This window comes from Rhinolophus ferrumequinum, chromosome 3, assembly GCF_004115265.2.
Source record: "Rhinolophus ferrumequinum isolate MPI-CBG mRhiFer1 chromosome 3, mRhiFer1_v1.p, whole genome shotgun sequence".
Lineage (NCBI taxonomy): Eukaryota > Metazoa > Chordata > Mammalia > Chiroptera > Rhinolophidae > Rhinolophus > Rhinolophus ferrumequinum.
This window is the reverse complement of record NC_046286.1, coordinates 3,228,715-3,245,812: the sequence shown is the minus strand read 5'-3', so window position 1 is coordinate 3,245,812 and position 17,098 is coordinate 3,228,715. Positions and strand designations below refer to the sequence as shown.

General features: G+C 48.5%; 1 protein-coding gene and 1 pseudogene across 4 annotated transcripts; both read right to left on the bottom strand.

Moving 5' to 3' along the window:
* Positions 1-2,511: 2,511 nt before the first annotated feature.
* On the bottom strand, positions 2,512-6,680 carry LOC117018624 (di-N-acetylchitobiase-like; annotated as a pseudogene).
* A 5,965-nt stretch (positions 6,681-12,645) lies between these two features.
* LOC117018863 (patr class I histocompatibility antigen, A-126 alpha chain-like) lies at positions 12,646-16,207 on the bottom strand. Of its 4 annotated transcripts, none has more exons than XR_004422343.1 (9): positions 16,051-16,207; positions 15,445-15,729; positions 14,954-15,229; positions 14,091-14,366; positions 13,861-13,974; positions 13,393-13,425; positions 13,202-13,249; positions 12,907-13,044; positions 12,646-12,822 (listed from the first exon to the last, which is right to left on the bottom strand). XR_004422343.1 is itself a non-coding variant. In XM_033100132.1 (8 exons), exons 1-8 carry the CDS (start codon positions 16,112-16,114, stop codon positions 13,040-13,042), a joined length of 1,101 nt encoding a protein of 366 aa, XP_032956023.1. In that variant the 5' UTR covers positions 16,115-16,207; the 3' UTR covers positions 12,646-13,039. The 4 variants fall into 4 exon arrangements, 2 of the variants coding, with proteins under 2 accessions (XP_032956023.1, XP_032956041.1); XR_004422344.1 differs by having other exon boundaries at positions 12,915-13,044; XM_033100132.1 differs by having other exon boundaries at positions 12,646-13,044.
* Between the last annotated feature and the right edge of the window lie 891 nt (positions 16,208-17,098).

Below are 17,098 nucleotides of genomic sequence, written 5' to 3'. Positions count from 1 at the left end.
TGGAGTTGGTCTCTCTCTCTCTCTCTGTCTCTGCATGTGTGTGCGTGTGTGTTGCGACATGCCTTCAAACTCACCTGGACAGGTTACAGCTCTGCCTTTGCCTTCACTTCCTGCTTGTGCAGAGACGTGACCTCATGACCTCCTCGGGTCTTCTGATCACGTGCCCCACACTGGGCAAGCACTTGGCCTTCTACATCCCCAGCAATATGTGCACATTTTCACAGCCCTCACGGCCCAAAGCGCCTCACCTCCCAGCTCTTCCTCCAGGCCTTTCTGCATGCCCATCGTTTGCCTCAACTGATGCTTTTCTGCCCCAAGTGACAGCTGTCGGTTCACTGACAATTAACAATTTTTGACAAATGCCCTTTCTTTTAGCTGCTTTTTAGGTCCTTTTCTGCCCTGAGAGTTCTGAGTTAGGTAAAATAAAGATAAGCCATTTACATTCATCCTACAGGGAGCCACCAGAGAGATGAAAACAGAAAACCACAATTCTTTGACATCAGTGTCCACTCTGATTCCTGTGGCCCAGAACCCACACTAGTCTTCAAGGTGACAGCTCTGCTGGGGAGCGGGGAACGGTCCAGGGGCAACTCAAGACACCCCAAAGTTCTCCTACTGAGTTTCCGTTGTCTTTCTGTTCTAGCATTTTCTTGGTATCTATAAACACTGCATTACTTTCCAGAGGTCTGATAAAGTTGATTCTGACAGCTTTTGCTAGTTTTTTTCATTGTTCTGTGTAAGGATGGACCCCTGAAGTTCCCTCTACCACCACTTTCTTTGATGTCACTCCCTTCAGCTTCTTTTGAGTTCTATGTATGCATCACAATTCCTGGTCTTCTAGGAGCTTCCAGGAAACTCATTCATGTGGTAAACATTGACTGAATACCTTATTTATTCTGGGTATTACTTATAAGAAGTGGAGTGTGATTTAAAAATTCAAACTCTCTCAGCCCTCAAGGATGACACAGCCTAGTAGGGGGTGGGAAGGAAGGTAAAGAAATTATAACATGTTAAGTATTTTATTTATTTTATTTCTGTGCTTTGAACTCCACATGATTAATATTTTATAAATGCAGTATTGATTTACCTAGACCTATCATTACCAATGAACTTTTCTGTTTGCTTTCTTATATATCACTTTAAACCTTATATATATATACCTTTGGAGTAGGTATTTTGCTATTAAATGAATGGAGTTTTTATATGAAGTGTCTTTTTTTACTTGAAAGATCGCTTTCCCTGTCCCACATTCCTGGTTTGAGACTGGTTCACCCCCCCCCCCCCATCTGTGGTGATGGCATTTCACTGCCTTCTGGCTGCCATTCATCCGCAGGGAGAAGGCAGCTGCATTCTAACTGTAGTTTCTTTCTAGATGATCTGTTTCCTTCTGTGGCTACTTTTTGTAAGGTTTGAGGCAAGATAATGAGGCTCAGAGAGTCAGGCGGGTTGAGAAAGGTGAATGCTTTATTGTGCGCCCCCGGGGGAGGTTCACCGGTCCGCAGACAGCGCCGGTGAAGTCGCGCCCAGGGCAGAGCCAGGGAGGCATATATGCGATTTTTGGGGTGGGGGTTGGCTGAGTGAGGTGGCAGATGGGCAGGCCCCCCCAGCGCAGATCGGGCGCGAGCGGTTGCATCGGAGTTGTTTATCGCACCAGCGGTCTGCTGCCTTTTCGGGGAAACGCCAGGGGCCCCAGTTTCTGTCATGCGGGGAGGGGTCTGACTTGGCTCCTGGCCGCTGTGATCGTGCCCGTAGCTGACCTAACACTTTTGAGATCATCATTTGTCTTTATTGTCTGACGTTCAGTGAAATATGAATCATCTTTTTCAAATTCGTAGTAAACATTTACTTCATCTTTAGCCGTAGCCTCTACACTGTGCCTCCCTCCTTTTCACCTTCTGGGACTTTAACTAGACTAATATTAAACCTCTTCATTGAATCACCAAACACGCTGTGGTCGGCAGAGTAATGGCCGCACAAATGTGTCCAAGCCCAATCCCCGGAGCCTGTGACTATGTGCCATACAGCCACAGGGACTCTGCAGGCGTTAAAGGCAGGGACCTTGGAATGAAGAGATTATCCCCATAACGGGGGTGGGGCTAATCTAATCACAGGGGTCCTTCAAGTGGAAGATGACAGAAGTGCAAGTCAGAGGGAGCTCTGAATTTCATCTGTAGTAATTTCTGCATTTACTAAGGTGTGATCATCCCTGTATTTTTTTATCCTTTAATTTAGTGGTGAAGTGCATTAAATGATTTAAAGATTCAATATCCTTGTATCCTTGGGATACCTAACTTGGTCAAGGTATTTAATTGTTTTATAATATATTGGTGATATATATGTGTGTGTGTGTGTGTGTGTGTGTGTGCATATATATATATATATATATATATATATATATATAAGAATCTATTCGTTTTTGAGTATACTAATAACTTAAATATATAGCAACATGACTAAAAAGTATCTATTTTTTATCCCTTGGAGAAACTAGATGTTTATACAGACAATGTTCTAAATCTTAATAGTTTGACAGAAGATGTGCATGTTTGTACAGTTTGGTTTTAAGACTTTCCACATTTCTTCAGTTTGCTGTTTGGCTACAGCAGCTCCAGAGTTTGCCTGCCACATGCCAATGCCGTGTGAGCCACACGTCTGTATCTAGCTGCCTTTAAAGACATGCTCACGGGTTATCACACCACACTTCATGGGTACGGCCAGCAGCATGTTAACAGTTATAATAAGGAGGGTTTTGATTTTTATCCCACTGGATTCCAGAAATAGAACGTTTTCTTGCTTCATAATTATTTTATAGGGCACCTGACATCCTACTGCATCACTACAAGGAGCCCCGGGAAGGGACTTTTGCAATGGTACAAACATGATCCTCCAATATAGCCAGGCAGGTATAAGCACAACCACACAGGGAACACCCTTTACACGTGTCTTAGGGTTAATGGCTACCTTGCTGTAGTCATCATATGCAGTTAATGTCTGATTATCGGGAGCCTTGGATGCTGCAATACATTCTGACCAGACCTGACTTTGTTCATCACAAGACATAACAAAGAGAAAGTCACAGCATCTGCAATTCCAGTATAATTATAGCACCTTGTGTCTATGCACTTTGGAGACCAAGCTACATCAAACGTTACCTGGGATCCCTCAATTTCACGATGGAAAGGATCTGTAGTTTCTTTGACTAAAGCAGTTAATGCATCATATTCAGGTGATGAACAATTAGCTTCTTGCTCTGTGTCTGTATTAATTCCACCCATACATCGTGTTTTGGACAAGTTAACTTGTTGAGCTATCCAGGATGCTCTGAGAGTAGGATTGATATCTTCTTTACCCACACGTCTCCGTTTAGCCCTGCGCTGGCCCTTCTTGAATGAGCATAGCACCTAAGTCCTGAGTCACGTTTTCCAAAGACTGCCACAGTTGTAATCTGTGACCGGTCATAAGTTTTCCCAGTTTTGTCACATACACGAAACACAAAGACCTCCAAGTCGGGGTGGTGGTGGATGGGTTGGCAGAGCGCTGGATCCCGCACGGGCAGTTGGCCCTGGGCCCAGAGGGGCGGCATCAGCAGCAGTGGCCATAGCCTTTGATTACATTTATATAGTAGATATATTATTATGAATGTTCTACAAATTATATAAAATTCTGACACGTCCTGGGAATGCTGAAAAACGTAGTCCTTCTCTGTCTCTTAAAGCTGTAACTCTTAACATGTCTTTGAAATGTAAACACCAAGGAGTTAACTAAAATATTACTCACAGAGAGTGAAGGGGATAAAAAAGTGGCCTTTTTAAAATACAGACTGCTGTATAAGTTCCCGTGCAGAAAATTGAGTTATAAAGATATTAGGTTTTTTACAAAACTACTAAAAATTAATAAAGGATAAAACAAATGACTGTACATGAAAATGGGATGTATGTTTTCAGCAGAAGAAGGTATGAAGTGTGAAGATGCATTTTTGTTGAGGGAAAGGAAAATAGAATATGGTTTTTGGATAAGGTAGCATATAGGATATGGGGTTGTTTTTGTTTTTTGGGTTCTTCTTTTTTTTTTTTGTAAATAAAGCAAAAGGAAAGCTATTTTGCCCTAAATTAGAATGATTGTTTCTAGAAAGGAAAAGATAAGACAAAAACAGAAGGTACAGGTCAGTTGCAGGTTTGTGTATATTGCAGAAGTTTTGTGGAGGAGGGGTCTTGAGAAAAGAATTTCCATATGGTCCAGCTAACTAAGACTGGAATGGGAAACTGAGTCAATTACATTATGTGTATATGGATGTCTATGAACTCTCACCAGACCTTTAACCATGGCCATTTTTTAAGTCTTTTGTAATTTACAGACAGTTATGGTTTTACTCTGATGCTTTGGCAAAATATATTCCTACAAATGTGTTTCATCTTCAAATATTCGTTAAAAAAAACTTACAAATACTCTAAAATACAAGTTTTGGTAACTTTAAAAACATAACACTGAACTAGGAAAAACTGTATACAACTCTAAGGAAAAACTGGATATATGAAACTACAACAAGAAGATAAAGAATCAACAAGAATTACTAACATGGGTAAGAGTCATTATCATTTTTATAACTTTTCATATAAAATATTACTGGTGAGACAGGTTAGTTAGCATGTTGTTAGGTAGACAGGAAGGTCCCCGGTGGAACAAACAAAAGGCAGCCATTTCCTAAAAGTCCAGATTCTGAATTTTGAAGTAACTCGTTCACTCCAGGACAAACGGAGCAGATTTAATAGATAGGAATGAGTTATTTTGCTAATGCTTTCAGCATGTGCAAACAGGGCAAAAAAACCCGGTACACAAATTCCATTAGAAGGTGTCAGTTCCTTTCTTCAAACAGGCAAGAGAAGATATAAGAGTAAGAGCCTTTGCCCCACACGGGCACCCCATTCGGGACCCCCTCCCACTCAGGAGCTCTGACCCTTTGCTTTTTAATAAACTATCCTGTTTTACAACTCCTTGCCTCTCCTTGGTCCATGCTTCCATTCTTCGGTTTCATGAGACTCGATCCCGGCACTCACTCAAAAAATCTCCTACATCACTGGTTTTTACTCTGTTTTCCAGGTATAAGAAAAATTCTTCCTAAGCTACTTACGATCTACAGCACTGTGCTAAATTAAACCTTTGTAAACAAAATTAAAACATTTATCTTTTCCTTCCTACCTGATGCCTCCAGATTTCAGGTACTCTTATCTAATCCACGTATGACCAAACTGAAAGGCATTGACTCTTGGACTCATGTTTCCTAATTTAAAGAAAGCTCTTGCACCAAACTGGACAGCTCGACAAACAGAACATTTGAATTTTTTTTTTTTTTAAAGATTTTATTGGGGAAGCAGAACAGGACTTTATTGGGGATCAGTGTGTACTTCCAGGACTTTTTTCCAAGTCAAGTTGTTGTCCTTTCAATCTTAGTTGTGGAGGGCACAGCTCAGCTCCAGGTCCAGTTGCCGTTGCTAGTTGCAGGGAGTGCAGCCCTCCATTCTTTGAGGGACTTGAGGAATTGAACCGGCAACCTTGTGGTTGAGAGCCCACTGGCCCATGTGGGAATCGAACTGGCTGCCTTCAGGGTTAGGAGCATGGAGCTCTAACCGCTTGAGCCACGAGGCCGACCCTGAACATTTGAAATTTAAAATGACTGGGAAATGAAGCAGATCACACCTGTTGTGGAAGCTAACCCAAGATTGCGGGCCAAGCCTGTATAATTCTCCTACCTTTCTTCTCACTTTAATTCCTTCCTATCTCACAAAAATATGAGAGGTCATCCACTCACTGTAATAGCTGTTGTTTGCTTTTTCCGCTTAGTTTCTATCTGGGCAGATAACATTGGGCATCATCTTTAAACCTACTTCACATGTCCAAATGCACCCTAATTACACACATAGACAAGGACGTCTCATGCCTGGCGATGTCAGCCCCCGTGAAGGCACCAGATTTGGAAGAATACTTTTTCCTTGGGCAGGTATTAAAATGAAAAAATACATGATTATCAACATATCAAAAGCCTTGGAGGAAATCGCTGTATCTACCACTAAAACAAAGCCGACCAGGGAAAATCTTTAAATTCCCTTGTGTGAGTTATATTAGGCAGTAGACTTGCTCTTGACCAGCTCCTAGCTGAGCATGTGGAGTTTGCTCTGTGGTTACTTCCTCTTGTACTTGGATAAAACACCTCTGGAAAATAGACAGAACTAAATAAAATCCAGGCACAAACCAAATGACTAAATACAGTGCCCACTGACACCTCAGGTTTTGTAATCTTCAACTAACTGTCCTCAGGCTTTGCCTCTTGGTCCAAATCTATTCTTCAAATTGAACTTAACATTTTATTTGCTATTGTAAAATATTTGCTGCTCTAAAACCATTTGTTTCGCATATCTTGGTGTTGTAAAAACACCACTCTGATAATAGTTGCTCAACGTTTTTGAAATGCTCACTAAGGCCTGTGAGACTTTACATTAAAAAAACCTGAAGAAACTACAGACGATGTGTGCCCTTAAAGGAACATGACGGCAAAGGCTTCTGCGCTGGCGCTCTTGTTGCTCCAATGTAACTGAAGTTCCTAAAAACACTTTCTCTCTGTCGTGGGACATGACATACCAGGAATGACTTTTCCTGGCAATGAGAGACCGACAGTGGCACCACATCCCGAACATGAGCTGTCCTAAATATGGGTGATCAGTGCTGCTTTCCAGTGATTCATCAGCCGTGCTTTGAAGGCAAGGTGTTGATCACAATGGGGGAAATGTCAAAAAAATATGACACAGAGCCACTTTAAAATGCAGCGTGAGCTGCCATCCCAGAGAAACTGCTTTGCACATCTTATGCCTCAAACCTTTGAAATGCTAAAACAGGGCAAAATAACCTTTACACTGGGCCTAAAGCAACATTATGTCCCAAAGAACTGCTTGCAAAGACAACAGGAAAGCAGTGATTCTGACTGCTGAACTGAAAATTTTAATTTTTTAGAATTAGCCTCACTGTGTGGTTATTCGCACCAATAGAAATGCCTTCCTTCTATTGATGGAATTGCTCCCCTTCCCTTTCTCATAAACACCCATCGCTTTTGCTTCCTAACTGGAATATTCTGTGTGTTTCTGTCTGAATCAATGCTTCCCATATATATATATATATATATATACACACATATATACACACATATACATATATATATATATATACACACATATACATATATATATTAAATCTCAAATGCTTGTTGCTGCTATTTACTTTGAAAGGCTTTTTATTTTTAGGTTAACACACCCATAGAAAGAGGTGGACGAATCATAAGTGTACAGTGGATTTTCCCAAAGTGAACGTTGGGATAAGGAACACCCACACCAAGGAACATTTCCAGCTCCCAGGAACCCCTCTTGAGACGTATTCAGTCATATATCAACCTCTCCCCAAGTAGCTCTTAGCTTGATTTTTAACAGCGGAGATGAGTTTGTCAGCTGTTGGTAGAATGGAATATTTCAGGGGAAACCCCTCGGTATCTGCCTCTCACTCAACATTACGTCCCCGGGTCTCCCCCCTAAGGCCGCGTGTGGTTGTAGATTCTTCATTCCCACGGCTACAGGGGGTCCGACATGTGAACAGGACCACACTTCTGTCCTCTGACGTTCATGGGCATTTGTGTTACGCCCAGATTTCACAAATCGTGCTGCTATGAATGATTTTTTCATATATTCTGGCACACACATGCAGCATGTCTATTGGGTATATAAGTAGGAGAGGAAATGTTGCGTCGTAGGGTGAGCAAATGTTTGACTTTAGAATGTACGGCCAAAGAATTTTGAAAGTATTTGAATCAATTTACTCTCCCACTCGCAATATATGAGTGATATAATTAAATTTTTGCCAACAATTGATATTGTCTGACTTTTTCATTTTAGCCATTCTGGGAGGTGTGCAATGATATCCTATTATGCTTAATTTGACTTTTCCCTCTGACTCAAAATGTTGAGCAATTTTTGGAAATTTACTAGGTATGTAAATATCTTCAATAGGACGCTGGACTGGACTAATTGTTAATAAATGAATGGGACTCCTGTAATGTGCCAGCATTTTTTAACTGTTTCGGTCCTTTTGCTACAAACAGATCTGTGGTCAAAGACCTGTGGTGTAATAAAAAATATTTGATCTTTGTCCCCAATTCCTGACACAGAGCTCCTAAAACCTGTGGAATATCCTGAGTGAGAAAACTGTCTTTGGGATGCCAATGAGATGACTCTTGGCTGAGGGATCCTACAGAGCTTCGGGATGGGGGCTGGTCACCAAAAAGACCAGCCATGATTTGAAGGTTGCAACTTTCAGCCTCACTCCCTGACCTCTGGGGAGAGGAGCTGGAGATTGAGTTCAATCACCAATGGCCAATAACTTAATCAATGATGCCGACGTCATGAAACATCCATTTAAAAAAACCAACCCTAAATCGACAGAATTCAGAAAGCTGCCGAATTGCTCATCACATCCATAGGCTGGGAGGGTGACACACTCCACCTCAGTGACACAGGCTCCTGCGCTGGGGACCCTTCCAGACCTCGCCCTACGGACCTCTTCATCTGGTGCTCACTTGTATCCTTTATAACCAACTGTAACAGTAAGCTTAGCATGTTCCTGAGTCCTATGAGTTGTTCTAGCAAATTATTGAACTTGAAACAGGGGACCCCCAACTTAGTACCCACGTCAGACAGAAGTGCAGGCAACATGAGGGGGACCTGAAACTTGTGACTTGTGTCTGAAGTGAGGGCAGCCTGTGGGACGGAGCCTGTACCTGTGGGGTCTGATGGAACTCCAGGTAGGTGGTGTCAGAGTTGAGTTAAAAGTGAAGGACACACAGGTGGTGTCCGAGAATCAGAGAATCGGTTCAGTGGAGAGAAAAAAATTCCTCACGATCCCACAAAGAAATTCAGGGTAAGAGTGAGCAAGTCAACCTCCCCCTTGGATGTCATTTATTTATTTATTTATTTATTTATTTATTTATTTATTTATTTATTTAAAGTTTATTGGGGTGACTGTTGTTAGTAAAGTTACATAGATTTCAGGTGTACAGTTCTATAATCCATTATCTATATCTCACATTGTATGTTCACCACCCAGAGTCAGTTCTCTTTCCATCAGCACATATTAGACCCCATTTACCCTCTTCTAGAGCCCTCCCCCCTTACCCTCTGGTCACCCCTAAACTGCTGTCTGTGTCTATGAGTTTTTTTCCTTAATTTGTTTGTCTTGTTCTTTTGTTGTTTTCAGTTTTACATACCACATGTCAGTGAAATCATATGGTTCTCTGCTTTTTCTGTCTGACTTATTTCACTTAGTATCGGATGTCATTTATTAGTCCCTGTTCTTCCAGCCAAACCTGAGTGCCTATAAAGTACCAGAAAAAGTTTTAATCTCAGATCTTTGCTCCAAGAATTGAAATTAGTCATTCTTTTTCCATCCTTCCCCCCCAGCACCTGAAGTCTCTTCCTACATTAAGAAAATTCCACACGTAGAGTCTTGGTGGGAGGCAGAGGCCACGTCACTCCATAAAAGAGGGAAACCACTGTCCCCAGCACTCTTTCAGCTGGACACCGCATGAGGCACCACCATCAGGTGACCACATGCCAGACTCTGACTCAGGATGTGGTGACACAGAGGCTGGACCCGTGCAGAACGCATTTGGCAGTAACAACACCAGCTGCCAGGAGCTGCAGTGACAGCAGTCATGGCCGCAGGGTCCGGTGTCCACATGGATGTCAGTGGTGTGAGCAGTGACACGTGTGCCAGCAGCAGGGGCCGTGGTTCCCACGTGGGACCCGACCTGGGGGGACTGTGGGTCAGTTCCGGGTGCGTGGGCTCAAGCGGGTTCTGTGGCCTCCTCAAAATACTGTTAGATCCCCGTGTGTGTGTGTGTGTGTGTGTGTGTGTAAATTAGAAAAAATTTGATTCCATTGTTTGCTCCCAGAAATCAATCTGGGGAATAGTTTCAGGAGCAAGCGTTCAGAGATTATACTGACTTGTCACCCACTCCTAAATCTCCCACCTGACTCCTCCCCCTGGTAGAGAGAACGACATGTTCCCAACATCACGTCTCATACTTGACTATATGTCCTCCCCTTTCTGAGGAAAAACACGTCTAAAAGTGTATTTAAGACCATTCCCCACCCGGAGCTCCATCACTGACCTCAGAGGTTCCAAGCTGGCTGAGCCCCAGGACAGCTGGTGGGCTTGTTACAGACACTCAGGCCTCTCCCAGACCCACCATCTCAGAGAACTGGACGTAAGCCCAGGAGTCGCTTCTGTAACAAGTCCTGCAGGTGAGGCTGACGCACAGCCCTGTGGGAATCCTGGTGACGCTATTGCTACTAAAAGTGTGATCTGAAGACCAGCAGCAGCTCCAACCCTCTTATAAATCCAGAGTCTCTGCTCTGCTCCAGACTTTCTGAGTTTTAACAAGATGTCCAGGTGATTCCCGCCCAGGGAAGTTTGGGACTCGCTGGTCTACGTGCCTTATCGATCAGATCATAGCACTGGGGGCCAGGGTTCAGTCCTGTTCCTTTCCCTTCTACAGCCATCACTGCCTTGGTGACCTCATCTATGCTCAAGGCTTTAAATATCATTTATATTTGTCAAATTCCTAGTCTATTTCTCTAGCCCAGACATTTCCCCTAATCTCCAGATCAGCTGTCCAACTGCCAGTCCGATGACCTCACTTGTATTTCTAACAGACATCTCATCTCCAATATCTCTTAAAATCAATGTCTGTGATGCCCACCATCCCTCAGATATGCTCCTTCCAGAGCCTTCCCCGTCTCTGCTAATAGCACCTCCATCTTTCTACTTATATCCTCTGATTGTTGGGTGTCCCTGACTCTCACCCCCAGACTGACCCATTAGGAAATGCTGTAATGCCCACCTTCAGGACGTACCCAGAACCCCACTCCCACTGTTCCCACCGCTCATCCCCAGTGGCAGCACGTCCAGCCCAGAACCCTGCAGATTCCTCCGGCTTCCCGACGGCCTCCCTCCCCCAAGTCTGTCCTCAGCACCGCAGCCCCAGCCGTCCTCTGAAAGGAGGTCACACCATGTCCCCTTCTGCTCCTAACTGCCCTGTACCTCCCACCTCACTCAGAGCACAGGGCACTGCCGTCTACCACCCTCCCGGCCACGTAGTCGGGCCGCACCTGTCTCTTCTCCATCACTCTCTGCTGCAGCCACACTGGCCTCCCTGCTCTTCCCAGAAACCAGACACACTCCTGCCCCAGGGCATTTTCACTGTAGGTCCCCTGCCTGGAAAGAACGTGCCCAGACGTCCTTGTGGGTAATTCCTCGTGTCCTTCACACCTTCCCTCAAGGTCAGCTTCCCAGTGAGGCCCCCTGAGCACCCCAATTTAAACAGCCGTCTTCCCTGGCCCCACACCCCACACCCTGGTCCCCTTCCCACTGCATTTTCCCGGAACACTTACCTCCCTCTAACATACACACCCTCCTCGTTTACTGTGCTTATAGGATATAGTCTGTCTCTTCCCACTGGAACAGACGCTCCCCAAGGGCAGCCATTTTTCTGACTTTACTTCAGTGATGTTTCCCAGATGGAGACACTGTCACACATCTGGCACACGGCCAATGTCAGTGAGTAATCAGTGATAGCGCCTCCCTGTTCTAGAGTCAGTGTCTTTATTAATGCAGCCTCGGGTCAAATGCTGTTTTGTGGCAGCTACAGCACCAAGTACCCTCACACTGGCATCAGGGCCACCTCCACTTTTCTCACAGGTGCTGCTCTCCCTCACCCCCCTTCTTCTCCCACACCTGCCCTCCTGCACACCACGGCACAGTTATATTTCCCTTTTTAGAAACCAATGAGCCCCAACTTATGGGTCCTGTTTTCCAACCAAATATACATCTAAACTAGACTCTGCTTCATAAACCCCTGAGTTTGGACTGGAGCCAGCACTAGAGCTCAGGGCAGGGAGAGAGGGCGGCGAGCAGAGCAGAATTCCAGCAGGAACTTACCTAAGATGAGAAATTACGGGATCCCTCCTCTGCTCATTTCAGAATCTGGTTCCTCTGATAGTTTGGGGAAAGATGGAAAGAACAATCAAGCCCTAGAAGGAGTCAAGAAGAGCTGGATGAGTCTGAAAATTCATCTCTCAATCCAGACTCCTGTGTGCAGGGTCCCCCGGCCTTGTGGGGACAATGACAAGCAAAACACCTCCTGCTGCTGACAGACAGGGGACACCCAGAGGAGAATGAGACCAGGACTCGTAACAAGAACAAACACAGTCATATTCCTCTATAGAAACACCAATGAACACCCAAAGGATTGGGCTGAGCGCCGGGCCAGGCCTGAGCCTTGGTGACCCGGCCACACGAAGCCGTCACTCACAAACCAGATCTGGGTGATGTCCTAGTCCCTGTGATCACAGGTCCTGCTGGGACAAGGTCCTACTGAAGGGACGAGGACAAAGGGGCAGAGAGGTGACCCTGCCGAGGAGTGACCACGTCAGAGCCCACGATGCACTGAGCCCCGACTGGGCTCAGGCCGCGTCCACGCTCGGTCCTCACAGCCTCTCCTGTCTCCACCTGCGACAGACTCAGCACAGCAAACACATGGATTCTGGAAGGTTCTCAGTGCTTCCATTTATTTCTCTTCAAAATTAGGATTTTGTCCTTTAATTAACCCATCAACCGTTCATAGCAAGAAATGAAAAAAGAAATTCATATCCAGATTCTTATTTCAACAGGAAGTAAGAAGTTGCTGCTCAGTGTAACATGAAGTAAAGGCGGGGATGGAAACAGCCTCTGCGGGAACAGGACAGGGGGTCAGGGAAGAGACTGGTCAGTGTGGGGAGGGGGCGTGGAGGGAGGGGGCGGGCAGTCTCCCACCTCCTCACATGATGCCAGAGGAACGCAGACACATTCAGACGCCCTTTGCAGAAGGAGAGCTCAGAGGGTCCTGTGTCACAAAGTGGGGGCAGGAACAAATCTCGCATCACTCAGTCCCCACTAGGCAGCTGTCTCACGCTGTAGAAGAAAATAATTACAACAAATTCAGGTTAGTGGCTGTAAGTGGTGACATGCTCAACAGACCACCACATGCTCAAACTGTCCCTAAGAATTCCCAGTCCCCAGTCCTGTCCCCTCTGCACCCCCCTCCCCACTTCAGGCCTCCAGGTCTCATCTCTAGAAGCCGTGAGAGACACATCAGAGCCCTGGGCACTGTCACCGCCTGGGGGAGAACAAAACAGGATGTGGTCAGAGCTCCCAGCAGATGTGGCTAAAGGAGGAATTATGGGGGTGGGGGAGCTCCCCCAAGGGCTTCCATCTACACTATCCCAAGGGTCTCAGGGATCACCCCCCTTCCATACTCACCTGCAGCCTGAACATAGCTCCCTCTTGTTCCACCTGTGGGAAGAAAATATCACGTGAGAAGCCAGGAAGAAGGCAGGACCATGAGGTCCTAAAGGAACCCCCTAATCCTGGACCAGATAAGTTTCCAGAACTGTGACTACAGACCCACAGCAGGATCAGGAAACATGAGGAAAGTTCATGTGTGGGGACTGGACCAACCACCCTCCTGAAGGTCTGTCCTCAGCGGGGAACTTCTGCTCTGACCTGCGACTATTGAGAATCAGGTCCCCATCACCAGAATCATCCACGTGATAAATCTGTCCCTCATTTTCACACGTGCGTTAATAAAGAGTAAGTGTTAGCAAATAGGGCCCCAGGCTGGGAAAGCACACGTGTGTGGATGGTCCTTCCCACTAACGAGGCACACGTCTACCTGGGGCTTGATACCCCCAGTGGGACAAAACACCTCAGTCCCCGCCCCTTCCCTACCTGAGCGCTTCCTCCTCCACAGCACAGCTCCAGTGACCGCAGCTCCAAGGAGGACCAGCCCAGCAATGATGCCCACCACCATGCCAGCAAGGATGGCGGCCTGAGGCGGCGGCTCTGGAAGGGAAGGGAAGGTGAGGGCCCTGACCCCAGGCCTCAGCCCCGACCTGAAGTCCTCCAGACGCCCCTGCTTTCCCTGAGAAGAGGCTCTGTGCCCACGGCCCCCTCCGTACCCCATCTTAGGGTCAGGGGCTCGGGCAGCCCCTCGTGCTGCACATGGCACGTGTATCTCTGCTCCTCTCCAGAAGGCGCCCCCACAGCTGCCCACTTCTGGAAGGTCCCGTCCCCCGCAGGCCTGGTCTCCACGAGCTCCGTGTCCTGGGTCAGGTCCTCCCCATCACGCTGCCAGGTCAGGGTGATCTCCGCAGGGTAGAAGCCCAGGGCCCAGCACCTCAGGGTGACGTCACGGTCAGAGGTGCGGTGGTGGGTCACGTGTGTCTTTGGAGGGTCTGAGGAGAAGGGTCAGAAAATTCAGAACCTTTGCATCCCTCATGGGACACTCCACCAGTGGTCATGTGACCATCCCGAGAAAGGTCAGGACAACTGGGGTGGGGGAAGGGAGCACAAAACCAGACACCACACTGGACACAGGATCCGGGATAATCTCTCGTCTTTAGAAAGTTCTAGAATCGGGGTGAGACAGCCCAGGGTCAGAGACAGATCTCCGATGGAGAGAAAAGGGCTTCCTGGCCCTGAGCTGGGTGGAGGCCACATGACTCAGAAAAGCTGGGGTCAGAGCTTAGTCACACTGTGTGCGGGGCAGCGAACAAGGCCTGAGAGAGAAAGTCCCCAGGTTCCCAGAGCAGCTGCCAGAGTCACAGGGAACCGCTGATCAGTTATTTCTGAGATGGTCCCCCCTCCGTCCCCGGAGACACTGCACCCCTAATTGTCCCTGAGAGAAGGGGCCTCTGGGTCACTCTCTGGTACCGGATCTGAAAACCCAGGCGGACTCCATGTCCCGGGGTCCGGGAGGGGGGGGTCCGGGTGTTGATCCCATTCCCTCCTCTCCTCGTAGGAGCCCCGCGGCCCCTCTCACCTGCGCGCAGCAATGTCTCCTTCCCCCTCTCCACGTATTTGCGGAGCGTCTCTACGCACCCTCCCTCAACGTAGTCCCTCCAGAACTCCGTCGCACCGGCCCCCTCCCACTTGCGCCGGGTGATCTGAGCCGCCGTGTCCGCCGCGGTCCAGGAGCGCAGGTCCTCGTTCAGGGCGATGTAGTCGGCGCCGTCGTAGGCGACCTGCCTGTACCCGCGGAGGAGGCGCCCGTCCGGCCCCACGTCGCAGCCCAAGGTCCTCTGGATGGTGTGAGACCCTGACCCAGCCCCGCGGTCAGCTCCGACCTTTAACCCCGCCCCCGCCCACCCCGCAGTGGGTGAACTAAAAAGGAAACCGGGTCAAAGGGCTCTTCCCGGGTGAAGGGACCAGGCGGGTCCCGCAGCTTCGGGATGAAGCTGGGACCCGGAGACTCGGAGAGACCCCGGCCCGTCCGTGGGGCTCGTGACAGGGACCCGGGCCCACGTCGCTTACCGGCCTCGCTCTGGTTGTAGTAGCCGCGCAGGGTGTTCAGCTCCACTCGGGCAGCACGTGCGGCGCTCTTGCAGACCTGTGTCTGCTGGTCCCAGTATCCCTGCACCACCTGGTTCACCCACGGCCCCTCCATCCACGCCGCCCGCGGCTCCATCCTCGGACTCGCCGCGTCGCTGTCGAACCGCACGAACTGCGTGCCGTCCACGTAGCCGACAGTGATGTACCGGGGCTCCCCGCGGCCGGGCCGGGACCAGGTGATGTCGAAATACGTCAGCGAGTGGGAGCCTGGGGAGGGGGAGGGACTGAGACCCAGGCGACCCTCCTCCCGGCGCGGGTCCCGGGTCCGAGGGCGATGGGCCTGGAGGGGCGGGGGGCCCGGAAGACGGGAAAGGGGGTGACGGAGATGGGAGGGGGCGGGAGACCCGAATGGGGGACAGGAGAGGGCGGGACACGGGGCGGGGTCAGGACGGGTAGGGGTCGGGGGGGGGGGGTCTGGGGTCTGGGCCGGGCGGTGGGGACACTCTTTCCCAGGGTCCTGCGCCCCCACTGGGCTGTCCCCTCCCTTTACCCCCAACGGAGACCGTTCCCTCCCGACGCCGCACTCACCCGCCCGGGTCCCCGTCAGGCCCAGGGCCCCCGAGAGCAGCAGGAGGAGGGTTCGGGGGCCCATGACCCGCAGCCTCCAGCTCTGGGGACAGTCTGTGTGCGGGCGGGTCCGTGGAGACGTTGTAACCGGAAAGGCGGTGACACTGATTGGCTTCTCTAGAACCGGACACGCAATGGGAGTGAGAACTGGGGCCGCGTCATGAGTTTCCAGACGCGAGGACGCGACACAGGTTGTGAGAAGGAGAAGTGAAACCGCGGGGAGGTGGGGACTCCCCGACACTGAGCTTCCCCGCCCCAGACTCCTCTCAGGGGACCTGGGACTCTGCCCTGACCCTTCCTCCTGCTCTGAGCGCTCTGTGTCAAGCTGTCACCCTGAGTCCTGACCCAGGGGCTGTCTGAGGAAACCCGGCTGGGCTCAGCCCCTTTTCCTCTTCTCTTCCCGGAATCCCTCTCCCTGAAAGGGACGCCCTGCCTCCCACCTTTTACCTCTCCCCCTGGACCCTTCTGGAAGAAGACACCCCCAGGGAACTTGATGCCCCAGAGTGAGCTCGCCCTGGGAATAGAGGAAGGGCAGGGCTTTTCTCTTTAATCCCGGAGAAGTTGTGCCTGAAAACACCAGCTAGAGATTCTCACAGAGTCCAGTCTCCTTGTATATTAACTACAGTGGGTAACAATCTTGGAAATCCCTGGTCATCAGGAAGCTAATCTGTAAAATCGTGATTTGTCCCCCTTAGTGCAGAAATGTGTGTAAACAGCACTGCAGTCAGACTCTCAAAGCTCCTAAATCTCACTTTCCCAGACCGAACACCTGTGACTCCGGATGTTTCTAATGTAAAATGATCTTCATTCCACAGCCCTGAGTTTGTTTGTTGAGTCCCTGCATCCTCAATACAAAGAAGCTCGTGGAAGCAGTTTGTTACCGTGTATTTCAACCAGGACCGTGTACAGCCTCAAAGCTGCAAGTGTTCAGTGCAGTTAAAATGTTCTTGCTTCGTCTATTTTTATCAATAATTCACATCTCAGCGGTGTGTATATTTTATCCACACAC